We start from the raw sequence: 15,398 nt of genomic DNA on the forward strand, positions 1-15,398 counted from the left end.
TATCAAGTTCCTGGGTTATTTTCTTTATGTTAAAAAAATAAACCTAGTAGAGGAACAAAGTTTAGCCACTGCTGTCATCACAAGTCATCCCTCATAATTAAGTTATTAAATCCAAAGGCAGAGAACTACACAGTGTGTCTCCAAGTTCTCAGAGTTCCCAGTTTCTGTCTGTTGGACAACTCTGGCATGATATTTAACCTATTTAACCTCACTATTTTTTTTTTTTTTTTTTTTTTTTTTTTTTTTTTTTTTTTGAGTTCTTTCACAACAGCCCTGGCTGGGAAAAAAAAAATGAATTGACTGATCACTCACTATTGATTTTTCTTTTTCTTCCCTACCCAGAAAGACTGCCTGAAGATGAAGTTTACTTTGTGGTTTACAAAAACCAATGCTCATATATTCATATTTCCAACAGCATTCCTGCCTTGCATAAAGCGGGCAAAAAATACACATTTCCTGAATGCAAACATTTATTTATTTTGTACGAAGCCAATCGTTTCGCTTTGGTGAAAAGAGCCAATAAGTGTTACATCAGGTCTGGGGGATTTGAAGAAAACAAAGTTCACAAGCAGTAAGAACAAGGGGTATCAGAACGCAGGGATGGAGGGTGGCCAGGAACTGGCTTCTGTCCTCCCCACTGGATAAGGCAAAACAAACAGAGCCCAAAGGACAACTTCAAATTTAACAGTGGGTATTAAGAGAGGGGGAAAAATGCTGAACTTGATAATGTAAACTTCAATTTTCTTGCAGTGAAAATTTATGTGGTTAAATTTTGCTTATTTTTTGAAAAAGTGTATTTTTCCCTCTTTCCTGATGGGGACCCATATTAAATAAACACAGCAGCACGTGTCAACTTTGAGCATCGGGAAGCTGCAGTTTTGTGTTGTTTTGGTGAGGTTTTTATTTTCTTTTTGGTAATTTAGTTTTGCCAGGACACTCTCTCTCTCTCTCTCTCTCTCTCTCTCTCTCTCTCTCTCTCTCTCTCTCTCTCTCTCTCTCTCTCTCTCTCTCTCGTACACGCGCGCGCGCGCGCGCGCGCGCACACACACACACACACACACACACACTTCATTCTCACTTGGAGCCTTTCTACTTCACTGCCTGGGTACTCGCCGGCAAAGGTCAAAGCCCATTCTTACACCTGCTACTGGTTATAGGACAGTCCGGCGTTTTACTTTCCTTTCTCCTTAGTTTGTCTATTTTTCTCCTTTTTTAAGGGACCGGGAAATAATAATAATAATAATAATTAATAATAATAATAATAAAAAAAAACAATCAGAAGTTAGAGGGGGAACAGAGGTCCCAGGAAAGACTGTGGACCAAAGGGGAGGGGAGCCCCAAGCTCTGCCCCTCCCCCGCTTGAGTTCACTGGACGGGCGTCTGCACCCCGTGGTGTGGTGGCGTGTCCCTACTCCCCCCATACACATCCTCGGCGCCCGGCAGAGTCCCTCCGGGAGGGGTCATCCTTTTCTCTTTCTGTCTCCTGTTACAAAACCAAACTCTCACCACCTCCTTCTCCAGCTGTAAGCTGTCCGCGAGGGAGGTGATCTCCTGGGCCGAGGGCTTAGGACATTTGAGGAAATGGCTCTCCAGAGCCCCCTTGACGCTCACCTCGATGGAGGTCCGCTTTTTCCGTTTGCGCCCTTGTGCTGCGATCTTGTCTATGCTGGTGGGGCTGCCCGAGGACGAGTCTGCCTCTTCCAACCACTTGTTCAACAAAGGCTTCAGCTTGCACATGTTCTTGAAGCTCAGCTGCAGGGCCTCAAACCTGCAGATGGTGGTCTGCGAGAACACGTTGCCGTACAGGGTGCCAAGCGCCAGCCCCACGTCTGCTTGAGTAAATCCTAGTTTGATCCGCCTCTGCTTGAATTGCTTGGCGAACTGCTCCAGGTCGTCTGAGGTCGGCGTGTCCTCGTCCGAGTGCGGGTCGTGGTGCGCGCCTGGGTGGCCCGGTGGGCCTTGTGGGGGAGGTGGCGGGGGCGGTTGCTGGTGCGGGTGAGAGTGCGGATGCGGGTGGTGGTCTGCATGATGTGGCTCATCGTGGGCGTCCCTCAGGCCGTGGTGGTGCAGCCCAGCCGGCTGCCCTCCTGCGCCCAGCATGCCGTTCACGGTGAAGCTGGGCTGCGAATAGAGCAAACCGCCGTTGGAAGCTCCCATGGAGGGCGGGAGGTGAGCTGCGGCCGCCGCACTCCGCCATGCCCCGGGCCCGGGATGGTGGTTGGCAGCGTGGTGCACCAGATGTGGCGGTCGCTGTTGTTGCTGCTGTTGCTGCTGCTGTTGCTGCTGCTGTTGCTGTTGCTGCTGCTGCTGCTGCTGTTGGTGCTGCTGCTGCAGCGCTCCTGGCCCGTGCAGCTCGTCGCCTCGGCCACCCTGCTGTACCACCACCGAGGGCTTGATGTCCGGCTGGCCTAGGGGGCTGGTGGACCACGGGGAGCCGTCGCCGCCTCCCCCGCCGCCTCCCCCGCCTCCTCCACCGCCGCCGCCGCCCCCGCCGCCGCCGCCGTGGGACAGCGCGGTGATCCACTGGTGAGCGTGGCTGAGCGGGTGCCCGTTGCTCTGCAGCGCGCCGTAGTCGCCCTGCACCAGGCTCTGCGCCTCGCGGTAGCCCCCTGCGCCCTGCTGCATGCCGCCAGGCGGCTCGGCGTGCACGATGGAGGCGCTGGAGGTGAGGAGGCTGTAGTGGTTAGACGCTGCGGTCGCCATGACTCTCGGAGCCGAACTGGGCGCTCTGGTTAAAGGAGCCGCGCATTTGACAGTTACTTTTCCGCCTTGGGCTCTCTCTCTCTCCTCGCTTGCTCTCTTGCTTCTCCCACTCTCTCTCTCTCTCTCTCTCTCTCTCTCTCTCTCTCTCTCTCTCTCTCTCTCTCTCTCTCTCTCTCTCTCTCTCTCTCTCCCCTAGCGGGCAGCTCCGACGCCCGCTCCGACGCCTTCTGTTGCTGCTCCTGCTATTACTGCTGCTGCCGCGCTGCCTCCCGCCCGCCCGCCCTCGCTCTTTCTCCTCCTCTCCCTCCTCTCGCTCTCGCTCACTCTCTGACTCGCTGGGCGCTCCCCCCTCTCCCCGCGCTCTCAAGCTCTCTCCCGCTCTCTTGGCAGAGCCCGCTCGCAGCGGCACGCGCCTGGGCCCCGCCCCCTACACCCCCTCCCATTGGCTCTGCGCCCTTTGATTTACGTGGATACCGCTAGCAACCTCCCAGACCGGAGCCACCGATTGGTGCAGAGCTGCACCCCCTCCTCTTCCCTCGGGCGCCCAGTCTTCTCAGTCCTTCCTCTGGTACCCCCACCCCCAGCTCAGCGATTCAGATTCTCTTAGTTCTCACCCGCATCTCCTCTTCTGTCCCTGGCCCCCACCGCCCCACTAGGGTGGGCCCCGCCCCCCATCTGTCTCCTAGGCTGAGAAGCCGGGCAGTGGGGCGGTCCAGGCTCTCTGGTGGACTACAGCGGCTTGGAAGACTTGCATGGGAGGGAGTCTACTTTCTCTTCCCATAGGTCTTGGGGAGGGGGTGGGTTAGATGGTGGAAGAGAAAGACTGGGTCGCTCCGAGTCAGCAGGAGCACGATTTCCATTCTCCTAGGAACACACACACACACACACACACACACACACACACACACACACATACTCCTCGCGCGCGGACCGACGTCATTTAAACCTAGAACGAGAGCCAAAGCTAATTAATGTCTTCCATCGAAGCCTTCTTTTCCACTCTAGTTAGAACCACCGCGCACAGGTGTCCCGTGCGGATACTTTTGTCAAATGAAGACCCCCGCCTTCCCCTTCACCCCAGTAACAAAGATCCCTTAAGCTCCAGATCCAATTTTATTCTAATCTTTCTCAAAAGACTCCGGGAGAGGAAGACTCAACCTATGCCCTGGCTTTTGAGCAAACTCCAGTAGCACAGAGTTTCCTACTCTTTACAGCCCAGCACTCTGAACTGAAAACAAAACTCTGGAAGCGTGTGTCACACTGACACTCTGGTGCGCACGAAGGTTTTGGATCGGAAAACCTGGCGCTTTCCTAGGCAGACCTTCGCCCTTGTGCGAGGCTGCAGGAAGAGTGAGCAAGCGGCCTCGGACTGGCTCAGCCGCCGAGCGCTGCTCTAGGAAAGCCGGGCAGCTGGAGCTGCGCGTTTTCATCCCGTCCCAGGCCTGTCTGTGCGACTTTTGCGTTCATCAGGGCAAAAAGGAAGAAGAGCGGCGGGCGAGCCTGCTGGTGCGAGGGAGTCCTTTCTTAGAAGTCACTAGAGCAGGGGGTTGGGGGACAGCGGCGGGACTTGGTGCTTAGCCTTCCGCTCCGCTTTGATCGCTAAACTCTCGAGCAAGACCCAGGGCCAATGCACCCGCGGCGGGGATCTGCGGAGACAGAGCATGCCTCCAATTCCCAAGGAGCTGGATGACTCGCTCGCATCCTCGCCGTGCCTGCAAGCTGGTTCGTGGAGATCTAAGCTCAGACTCCGGCCGGGGCGGCGAGAGCAGAGGGCGCAGCCGGGAGTGGGTAGCATGCAGGCACAGCGCAGCGAATCAAAAGTTAACGTGGGTAAAGAAACGACCCCGGGATCACAAATGGCCTCCCCATTTCTTCTGCCCTGGCCCAGCGCCGGGTAGAGCTCGGGTTGGCTCTTTCGGCCAAATTGACGCTCAGAGGGAGCATTTTAGGGCCTCGGAGCATCTTAATCTAGATAGTAGAATGGAGCGGGCCAGAAAAAATTCATCACGACTAACGAGGAGCGGTGCTCTTCCGGGAGTGGCCGAATTGTTTATAAATCACTGCGGCTGAGCACCCGCCCGGGCAAGGAGTCTTGGCTACGAATCTCCACGTGTTCTGTGTTTATGAACGTGTGTGGAGGGGACAGGAACGGCCAGGGGAGGGGCGAGCCCACCCGGAGCCAGCAGGGCCGACCTCCATCTGCAGGCGCACACCCGCTCGGCTAGGATCTACAGGGCGGAGAGTCCCATCGCCAACGCACAGCCACTTAGGAGGCGCATTTAGGGGCTGTTAGAAATTTAATAACTTTACCGAGCTAGGAAACACTGAAAAGTTCTACCCTCCTCAGTGCGCAGACTCAGCGTCTGGTGAGGGTGATTTTTAGTTTGCGCCCTCGGCCGGGGACGGCGGGAGAGGCAACTTCCTCTGGTCTTCTGGGGGTGCGCCCTCGGGCCCAGTAGAATATTGCCCGGTAGAGAAAGGTACAGGCCTCTCCACGGCAGCCTTCCTTCCCAGTCCTCCTCGCCTTGCTTTCTTGTTTTCCCCAGGAATTCAAACCTCCAACCCGCGGACGAATTCAGCCGAAAGGACTTAAGGCAGTGTGCGGAGGACGTCCCCCTTCTCCGCCGGTAAAGATGGGTGACCTCCTGTTCTTATTTAATTTCACTTTTCTTTTGGTTGTTGTCGTCTTTCTGCGCAGCCTGTAGGATGATACTCTTAAGGGAATAATTACATTTCCAGATTTATTTCCGATGGATTTGTGGCTAACCTGGTTAAGAACTCCCCCCTCCCCCCGGGGGTACCCTGGGCATAGGAAGCTAAGTGCAAGTGCCTGATGGTGGTGGTGAGGTGGCAGCACGTGAACGTCAGAACTTATTGTGATGGGACTCCACTGTCCGTTAATGCCAGCAGACCCTCCCTGCTTTGACGTCCCAGAACTGCACTCCACCCCCAGCCCCGCCTCATCCGCAGGCGTGCGAACGGGCTAGCTCCAAGTGGCTCCCTAACAGATCTAGCTGGGGGTGGGGGGTTGCACCCGGGTTAGAATGCTCTTAGAATCCTCAGAGTATACTAAATGGTGTCCCGCCAAGTGGCCTCTGCCTCCGTGTCACCCCCCCCTCCATTTCGCGCGCGCGACACACACACACACACACACACACACGCACACACACACGCACACACACACGCACACACACACACACACACACACACACACACACACAAGCACACTCACTCACTCACTCACTCACTCACTCACTCACTCCGCCTCCGGTGCAGGACCAGTGGAAGGGAGGGCCGGGCGAGGAACGCAGCTCCACTTGGAGCACCGCCCCTCTCCACTCCTCAAAGCCACCAGACTGCCTCGGTCTGTCGCTGGGGGCCTGGTTAGCTGGAACGCGGGGTTCGGAGTATCTGGGAGTCTTCTCCCCTCCCCAAGTCCCGCGTGCCACCCCCGTCTTGTAATAGCTCGGGATTCCAGAAACCTTGGATCTCCAAGATTTTAGCTCCAGATTTGGGGAAATGGGGGAGGGAGCTTCTCTCTGGCCTCAGGGTCACTGACACCGTTTTTTACTGACCAAGTCCAGAGAAGAGGCCGCCAGTTAGCCTGCCAGTCTCCGCCTGAAACGCGGTGCCTTGAAGGTGTCTTGGGTAGACTCCTATGGCTTTTGATTCAGCTTGTTCCTTTTCACTGTTCAAAGCAGCTGTTCAAATACCGAGGCTGCTTTCGATGACGTGGAGAGGATTTCAAACAACCTTAACGTGCTTTGAACTGACAAGGTGCCTTGATTACTGCCTCGCTCCAGCACAGCTCCTGCAGAGCACTTGCGAGGACAATGGCTGAGCATGCACTTGGTGCCGGCCTATCTTCCTGGGGCGAGGATTGCCTAACCCCCAGAGACCCTGCAGGAGTTGGCTGCTCCACGATGGAGAGATCCCGTCTTAGACTGCACGCATCTCAGGTCCTCTCAGATCTTCTGGAAGGGCATTATTCAGCGATACTGTGGTTCCACTACTCTCTAATGGTGTAGGCTTCCTGAGGTTAGAATGCATTAGGTAGTGGGAAAACAACCTGAATGTATACACAACGCCACACACACACACACACACACACACACACACACACACACACACACACACACACCACTCCTCATTCTTGAGAAACTGTGTCAGGGGTTGGGAAGCGGCAAACAGACTCCCGATTCAAGTGTTCTGAAATAGTCACCTTGGTAGCATTTATACAATGCGCTGTAACTTGAACTCTAGCTTGTTAACTAGCAAACAGTCTTTCATGCCGTTCATAAAACGTTGTTTATGTATTTCTTTATGCTAGGAGCTGACCACAGGGGTACCTAGCCATTTTCGTACACTGAACTGAAAACACACAGTTACTGAATCAGGAGAAATGACATTCATTTGATAGAATTAAATTTTACTTCATTATGCAATCTCAGTAAAGTAGAAATCTGGTAACAATGGGAAACAAAAGGGATTTTCTTAGGTGACCACTAGAAGAGCAGAAGTGACAACTGGTTTAAAATCGTGTAAAAGTGATCTATGCTTTTTTTTTTTTTTTTTTAAATAAGGTACATCCACCTTGTGTTGGGATTATCCCTCTACTCCTTCTCTTTCTTTCTGCTCTTCTAGCCCCTGTAGCTGCTTGATGGAGACCTCTTCTCCCCACATCTGAATGGAACATCTTTGCTCAGAGTCTACAAGATGTCAAAACCGTGGCTCTGAGGACCACTCCACACAAAGAGGCAGCTGGTTGCTTTAACGAAAACTGCCTTTAAGCTTCAAGAGCTGAAGCCTTGGGGAATACATTTATAAGAAGCAGAGAAAATGCATTTTCAAGTTGTATGTTTTTGGAAGATACAAAATAAAATTTACCTGGAAAAAAAGGAAATTAATCTTAATTATGGAGCTAATGCATTGTCTCTTGAATAAAGATTTCCCCATTTAGAATTTTATGTTCCATCTATAAACACATTTTGCAAATTGCTGAATGCTTATCTGTCTCCATATCAATGGAAAAACAAAACAAAACAAAAAACAAAGGTGAAGAAACAATAGGTCTCTGAAAGGACAGACACCTTAACTCATCCACTTGGCAAGTTAGTTTGTAGGTTGCCTGTGTGCACACAATTCTGTTTACTTTTAACTACCAAGTAGTCCTCTGAACTGTGCTGTTTAGTGGTTTTGACATTGTTTGGATGTGAAATTGTTTGGATTCGTGGACATTAATTTCTTTTCCCCTCTTCAAGCTATAGATCCCATCATTCAAATGACCCACTCTTTGTAGTCCTAAAGTGAATATTTTATAAACAGATTTGAAGACTTGTAGTAACACATCACCCAGGCAGTGTAGGCTGTTTCCGGGATTACTTAAAGTAAGTTATCAAAGGAAGCCTGCTAAACTTTGAGTGTTGAATGTGAGGCCTGAAGAATGTGTATATGTAAAGGATTCATTTCAGGGACAAGCTAGACCGACCCTGTGTGGAGGAGCTGAAATCTCAGGACTTGTGACTTTTAGCTCTCTACCTTGAAATTTGATTGTCAAAGTACCAAAGGTTAAATAAACGTCTAACAATGAAACCTATAGGTGTGTGCCTTTTCTCTAATTTACCCTAAGGCAGGTGGATGGATGGCCACCAGGAGGGGATGGCAACACTTTGATAAATTAAAGGGACTTGAACAGAAAGCCTCTAGGCTCTAAAGCATTCGAAAATGTTCTTGGAGCACTCTGGGATCGTATGAGAAGAAGGCAAGCCGGTCAGCAACAAACCTGCTCACAGAACAGAAGAGCTACCAGTTCTCCACTGGAGCCAAGGACTGGTTTTGGTTCTTTGTCTCTGAAAGAAACAGGCTGTTTTTCGGTTGAAGTTAGACTTCTGTTCTCTTAGTCCAGCAGCACAAGCGTGAATGCAAATCCCTTCCAAATTGTACAAGTACACTGAGTAATTGTGTCATTGTCTCTGGGGATCTCAGCCAGCAGGAGAGGGGTGGTGTATAAGAGATGTTTTCTTGAGAGCAGTTAACCACAGTGGTAGTAAATGCTTTCTAAGATGTCACCCCGTGGCCCCGGACTTTCAATTCTGTCATTCTATGGACCTCTGGATACATCTATGTATCTATATCTATATCTATATCTAATCTATATCCCCATCACTATCTATCTATCTATCTATCTATCTATCTATCTATCTATCTATCTATCTATCAGAATTTTCAGAATGTGGTTCCTTGGTCTGTAAAGTGTTTATTAGGCACCGTTTGGAAAACACCTGGGAAAAAGGAAAACTTAGATAGGGAGAATACTGAGACTTCTATGCTTTGCTCGCCTTTCCTGAGAATTTTCTATGGTAATCTAGGGCAGCCTTGGCTCCAGGATTGCATGCAAAATAGAGAAGACTGGACAGAGTCACAGGCCGATTATTTTAATGCCCTAGGTCAAAAGGAGAGAATAATGAATAGGCGTGGAGTTTAGTTCTTAGAAGGGACTTAATTAACCTTGGAAGAGAGAAAGAAAGTGGGTATTCCTGCTTAGGATCCGACGTAGGATGATTGTATTTATGTTAGTGTTCGCGCGTGCGCGCTCTCTGCCATACAGGTGAAGTCTACTTCATGGATAACCCCAATTAATTTTTAATCCTGGAAAAAAAAACTTGGTGTTTCTGTTGCACAGGATCACTACCATCCACTTCTCCTAATCTCGCTGAGAAGTTTGCTGCAGGATCTGGGGATCTCGGCGGGGAGGGGGGTGGTCCTACTGTCCTGGCCTGCAGGCGAGATCAGCAGGGGTGTGGGGATACGGGGGCTGCAGCGGCCCTGGAGTGGAGTCCGATCTCCGGACTGCTAAGGATGGCATAGAAGAGGGGGGTCCCTCGCTGCCGATCGCCGAGTCAGGTCCTGGCTGCTTTCCGGGAAGGAAGACAAGGGCGAGAAGCGGGAGGCCGGGCCATTGTCCAGGGAGGGCGCATTTTTGTCCTGATGCTGTTGGTTGCTATAGCAAGCAGGGAAATCCAAACAGAAGGGCTCAGTTAGCGCCCCTTGGTCCTGGGAGCAGAGCTCCCTCTTCTCAGCCAAAATAAAAGTGCCGCCCAAGGCCTGGCACTTTTACCAGAGAACCGACTGCAGCCTCCAAAGAGGGGCCCCGGGGACCCTAGCACGGAGCAAGGAGGGGGGTGTCCATTAGCAAGGAGCAGCTAGACTATTACTGCGGGTTCTGAGAGAATGTTCGCCCCCCCCACTCTTTTCCTGCCTTATTTTGTTTGAAAAGAAAGAGAGAAAGAGAGAAAGGAATAAAAGAAAGAAAGAAAAAGAAAGAAAGAAAGAAAGAAAGAAAGAAAGAAAGAAAGAAAGAAAGAAAGAAAATCCTGAAACTCTCTCAAACTCCTAATGCTTTCCCCGTGGCTGGAGCCCCCTCCCCACCAGAACTGACAGCAGCAAATGGCGCTGCCTGCGGTTCTGGAAAGGACTAAAGAGCTCCAAAACCTACCAAGAAGCGGAGGCAATACCTGGGCCACACTGCCTACTTATGAGAGTTTCAGAGTCAATCAAAGGGAAAGTTCACTCAAAAGTAAAGTCGATGGCCAAGTAAAACTTTCGCATCAAAAAAGACTTTTATTTTGCAATAGTTAAAAAAAAAAAAAAAAAAAAAAAAAAAAAAAAAGGCCAGCAATGAAACAAGCCTGGCTATTCAGCTTTGAAGACATTGTGGGGAAAGGCCTTTTGGGTTTATTCCCGCGTGTATCGGTTCTCCAACAGTACAGCTCTGGACTGGAAATAACAGTGCTTAGTTAGTAACAAACTGTTAGCTTCATACAATTCTGAGCTTATGCTTTTTAAATCGAGGGCCACCATTAATGGGAGGGCAGACAAGAAGTCAAGATTCTCCTGGTGATACTAGATTTGTACAAGGGAGTATGGGCTTAAACAGCTTTCTCACTCTACAATAACTTCTAAAATTCAACATTTTCCTTCTCTTTCCTCCCCCCTCCCTTTCTCCTTCTCTTTGTCTCTACCCTAGAAGTTTCACTGAGAGCTAAATGGAAAACTTTTATTTGACCAGAGGAAAACATTTTAAAGTTAAAAAAAAAAAAAGAATTTATCTCTCTACTTCTGCCATTTAAAACACACTCTTTCCCAGTGACAAGTTCCTTTAAATAAAAGTTTGTGTAACTTTGGAAGAAGTCCCTTAATTCATAATGATATTCACATTTTAAAAATGCTTGAAAGAAATCATGTTAATGAAGAGAACATTTGCTGTAATTTGGTGATAATTATCAGAATCACCACATATTCGCAGAGGCTTGAACAATACGTGTTCAGAAAAAAGCAAAACACATTATTTTAATAGTCTGATATGCAAACTATAGACTGTTCAATTATGTCGCTTAATAATGCATACATGATGTGATCTTGTTATTGGGATAGGAAGGTTTTCAGTGAGTCACTCCTAATACCAAGAGTGCTCACACATCCAGTAAAATCCATTGCCCTGGATCAGAGGCCCCTGCCAAACCGCATTTAAGAGAATAAAAATTAATGACTGAGAATTTGAGCGTTAAATTAACATTAATTATATGACCTGCATGCTAGAAAGATTAAATTTCTTACATCCTAATTAGATAACATCTCCTCATACATCAAATGATTTCTATTTTCATTTCCAGGTTTCCGGGGATAACGTGGTAAGTGCCAAGAGGTTTCCTTAACAGTAGTCAAGTTTTCCTTTCAGGCTTTCACTAGTGGGAGAACCAAGATAGGAGGTCACCAGAAAGAGAGTTAAATTCATTCTGATCTTGTGTTGAGGATGGTAGTTGGAGGGCAGGGAGTTTGGCAGGTGGTCCCCAGGTGGACCTGGAGCACTAGAGGAACTTTTTGTGGTAGCCAAACACTAGAGTGAATTATCAGCTAGCCTCTCAGGTCAGCAAAGCAGAACGTTCAGCCTACAAGTATCACGGCCCCTTCTTTAAAAATAGAAAACGCTTAGCTTTCCGATAAAAAGTCTCAAGTTGGTTCAACCTGTAGGTGAAACAGTAAACAAACACACCTAGTGGTCCTCAAGGGGAGGGGGGGCAACCAAAAGCCAACCAAAAGAGATCGGTTTCTTTTGGAGCGTCTTAGAAGAAGCTGCTGGTGCAACTGACATTTCCAAATACCACCTATGCTTGACCACAAACACTCATGGCTGTCTTGGGTACATCAGCCTCTGCTTGACCTGGCCTCGGCCTCTGAGACTGCCCTCGGTGTAGGGATGGGATGGGGGAGGGCACGTCTCCAGCAGGCGAAAACCAGTTGCACATAGGGAGGGAGCAGAAAAAAGGCCAGAATGGGTAGAGGGCACTTCCCCCCTAGCAGATGGTTGGTGGTGGCCAGTTCATTCTCTTGGTTTCTAAATCGGGACTTGACGGTCTCAGAGCTCAGAAGAAAGCTGTGGTGCAAATCTGGCTTGGAAACAATACACAAGGAGTTAAATTCCTTTAGGTTGTGGAGTTTTCTCCTGGATACAATGTATGGTCCGGGTCGTTCAAGTCTCAGGGCGCCTCCCAACGCCCTCACCTTCCTCAAGGACCGTAGAGGCTGCGCAGACTATTAGGACAGCTGCTGTTAAGGCTGGGCGGGACCAGAGGGGCAAGATTAAAACCTCAAGGCGGCCAATTCTAAGTCACTCAGAATAGAGTTTTCACGTGTCAGTGTTTCCATTCAGCTACCTTCAGGCTTCTAGGGGTAAAGGGCATGCAAGAAAGAGCGCTTCTACGCAGCCCAGAGAATGGGGGAAGGGGCGAGCAGAGAAAGTGAACAGTGAGGGGGGAGGAGATTTGCCATCCGTCCCGGACCCCACCGAGTGGAACTGTCCGGAGAGTCCAACCGAACTTGGAAGAGAGTAGGGGTCAGCGCCGACCACTGCCTCCCCGCGCACTGCCCAGCGCACGCTAGGACTTCGCAGTGGCTGGTCAAATGCCCTGTCCGTGATGGAGTACCTTTCCAGGATGGCAATGGGCCAGAAAGTTAGCTTCCCAGGTGTTGGAGGCGCTAGAGAAAAGGGGAGTGGGGGTAAGAGCTGTCAAATCCCCGCCAGGATTCCCCAGAGCAAGCGATGGGGGCGGGGCCTGAGGGGACCCCGGCGGCTTGGTGACCTAGGGCTCAGACTGGCGCGCTGAGAGTCACACCAAGTGCAGTTGCGAGCAGCCGGTAGTATAGGAAACCAATAGCCCAGGATCCTTGACTATTCTCAAAATCTCTCCTAAGGAGACTTTAAAAGATGCCTGTTCCCCAAGCCCCGCAGACTCCCACTGCCTGTCACAGCTGCGGGGCTCGAACTTTCCAGCTGCTCTGCACACAGGCGTAAGCTGTGGCTTCCGGGGTTACCCCGGTTCCCCTCTCCCGGATCAGGCGGTCTGAGAGATGCTCTGCTCTGCAAGAGGACGCCTCCGCTGCGGCGCCCCAGAGTGCCACTCCAGAAATTGCAAATTCAATACTAGTTCAGCTTCTTCCGGGAGAGGACGCACTGTAAGAAGTCACAGGGTGGAGTCCGCGCGGGCTCTGGGCCCTAAACGCGTCAGTCAGCCCTTGAGAATCTACATGGAAATGCAAACTGAATGACACTTAGGGGCGCTCCTCAAAAGACGGTGCGGAGGGCCAAGCGCTAGTCTGGAGAAACACCTCTTTCTTGCTCTTTGTCTGTACTGGGAGCTCAAACGAACGGATGGACGCTTACACCGTGTTTACCCTTCTTGTTTTCTTAAAGGAGTTTTGGATGACTTTGGCTGGGGCAATTGGCAGCAGAGACAGACTTTGTATGCTTGCTGCAGTCCTCTTTCAAAGTTCTAGTTTAAAGAGCATTATGTAAGCCTCCCTATTTACATAAGAGCTTTAACTCAAACCGCCCAGAAAAACCTTTTATCACCGAAGGAAAACCACCCAGAACAGAGTAACCGACCAAATCTTAAGGACACGTTGAAAAACAGCAGTAGCTCATTCTTTTGGGGAAAAAAATGTTAACAAAAACTCGAAATAGTTTCCATTTTTATTCGGCTTGGTTTTATATCATTTGAACATTAAGCTTAATTCCGGCTGTAGAGACTTTTAGAGTATATTCATTCCCCCCCGCCAGCCCCCACCCCGTGCAGTTAGCATCTAACTGGGCCACAGAGATGATTTTCCCCCTCCCACGCGGTTAATTCTAAATATAAGGACAAATGTTAGCAAAATCAAATCGACATTTTACCAAGGCCCAGATTTTTTAAAATATTCACGAATATATGAGATTGTTATCAAAGGCAAAAAGCAATAAAATATACAGAATGAAAAGTTTAAAAAGTATTTTTTTTACCCTGCATAATTTTACCTTTCCCCACAGGTAAGCAGTTTTTAGTTTACGTAAGTTTCTTATCTTCCCTCTTTTTTTTCCTACCCTTTCCTTGGTTACCTGTTTGCTAAACCTTTGGGAAAGATTTTTTTTGGGGGGGTGCAGTATGTTGTTTTAATTCCTACTTCAGAAAACAATGCCTTGATGAGATAGAAATCTTAGTTCTAATGAGTTCAAAACTAGTTTAGCATACATTACGAAGGAAAACAGTACAGAGAAAGATCAATGTCTGGACCCACAAAGCAGGGACGTTGGTCATGGGATCTTGTTCTATTGCTCTTGCTGAGTTAGACAGTATTCCTTCTGTGTCATCAGAGAAGATCAACAAGTGTCCCGCAGACTCAGCTGCTTAATTATTGACAGTAGGAGATGGAGATACTGCCTGTGAATGCTTAGAGACTGATAGTCTTCCTGGGGAGCATTAATCAAGATCCCCTCTCTTCCTATATAGACCAGGACAGATGTCACTGTACAGCAGTATCTCCAATAAGAAACTTGTCTTGTGGGGAACTCTTGAGCCTCCTCTCACAGAGCATCCCTTCCAAGATGAAGTGAGGTGGTGATATGGGTGCCGTGGTTCCCAAGGGAATTTTGGAAGCAGAATGGCTGTGTTGGAAATGCTCTATCGCCTGCCACTTTCTTTTTATTCTTGCCTATTATGTTGAACACACAGATTTCAGGTCCTCCTTTTGTCACATTTTCAAGCAGTTAAACATATTCTTCCAAATGACAGTTCATGCTCTTCTTCCCTATCATCATTCTTCTCAGGTAATCAATGTAAAGATGTTAAAAAAAGCAGAGATTTGCAACAAGGTATTTGCCTGTTTTTCCAAAAAAGTTTTAAAGGTCCACATTAAGGACCAAACAACAATCTCTGTAGTGCAGTTGGGGCTTCAGACTGTAGTTGGCAGATGGAAAAGATATTTTAGGCAGAAGGAGTTTGCAGCATTCTTAAAATATAACCACATGGCCATGAGTCACCTTCTTTGTCCTCTCAAATTTTTAAGACCAGCTCTCTACCTCTGTGAGCTACTAAGCAATGACATTTCTATTGCAAAAAGAAATTGTGCCATTGAACTTGTTATCGATAACTGTGCTGCACTGCAAACATTTTGCTGAGATTGTTGCTGCATTGATGAATTCATTCTAATTCTTCCAAGTACCATTTTTAAATGGAAATGACCCTGATCTAGGGAGACTGACCCATGATTTGCCAATGAACTTGTTGAGTGCTGCTGTGCTTGTTCTAGGGAAGACAGCTGGCTCAAACAGATCAGTCAAGTCAAATAATTTCCATATAATGATATCCAGATTAATAAGATAA

General features: G+C 49.0%; 1 protein-coding gene across 1 annotated transcript; it reads right to left on the minus strand.

The window, feature by feature from the left end:
- Window positions 1–1,365: 1,365 nt before the first annotated feature.
- On the minus strand, window positions 1,366–2,703 carry POU3F2 (POU class 3 homeobox 2; the record flags this gene model as incomplete). Its single annotated transcript, XM_080938687.1, has 1 exon — window positions 1,366–2,703. One exon carries the CDS (start codon window positions 2,701–2,703, stop codon window positions 1,366–1,368), a length of 1,338 nt encoding a protein of 445 aa, XP_080794813.1.
- Between the last annotated feature and the right edge of the window lie 12,695 nt (window positions 2,704–15,398).

The sequence above is a fragment of the Micromys minutus genome, assembly GCF_963924665.1.
Source record: "Micromys minutus genome assembly, chromosome: 26".
Classification (NCBI taxonomy): Eukaryota; Metazoa; Chordata; class Mammalia; order Rodentia; family Muridae; genus Micromys; species Micromys minutus.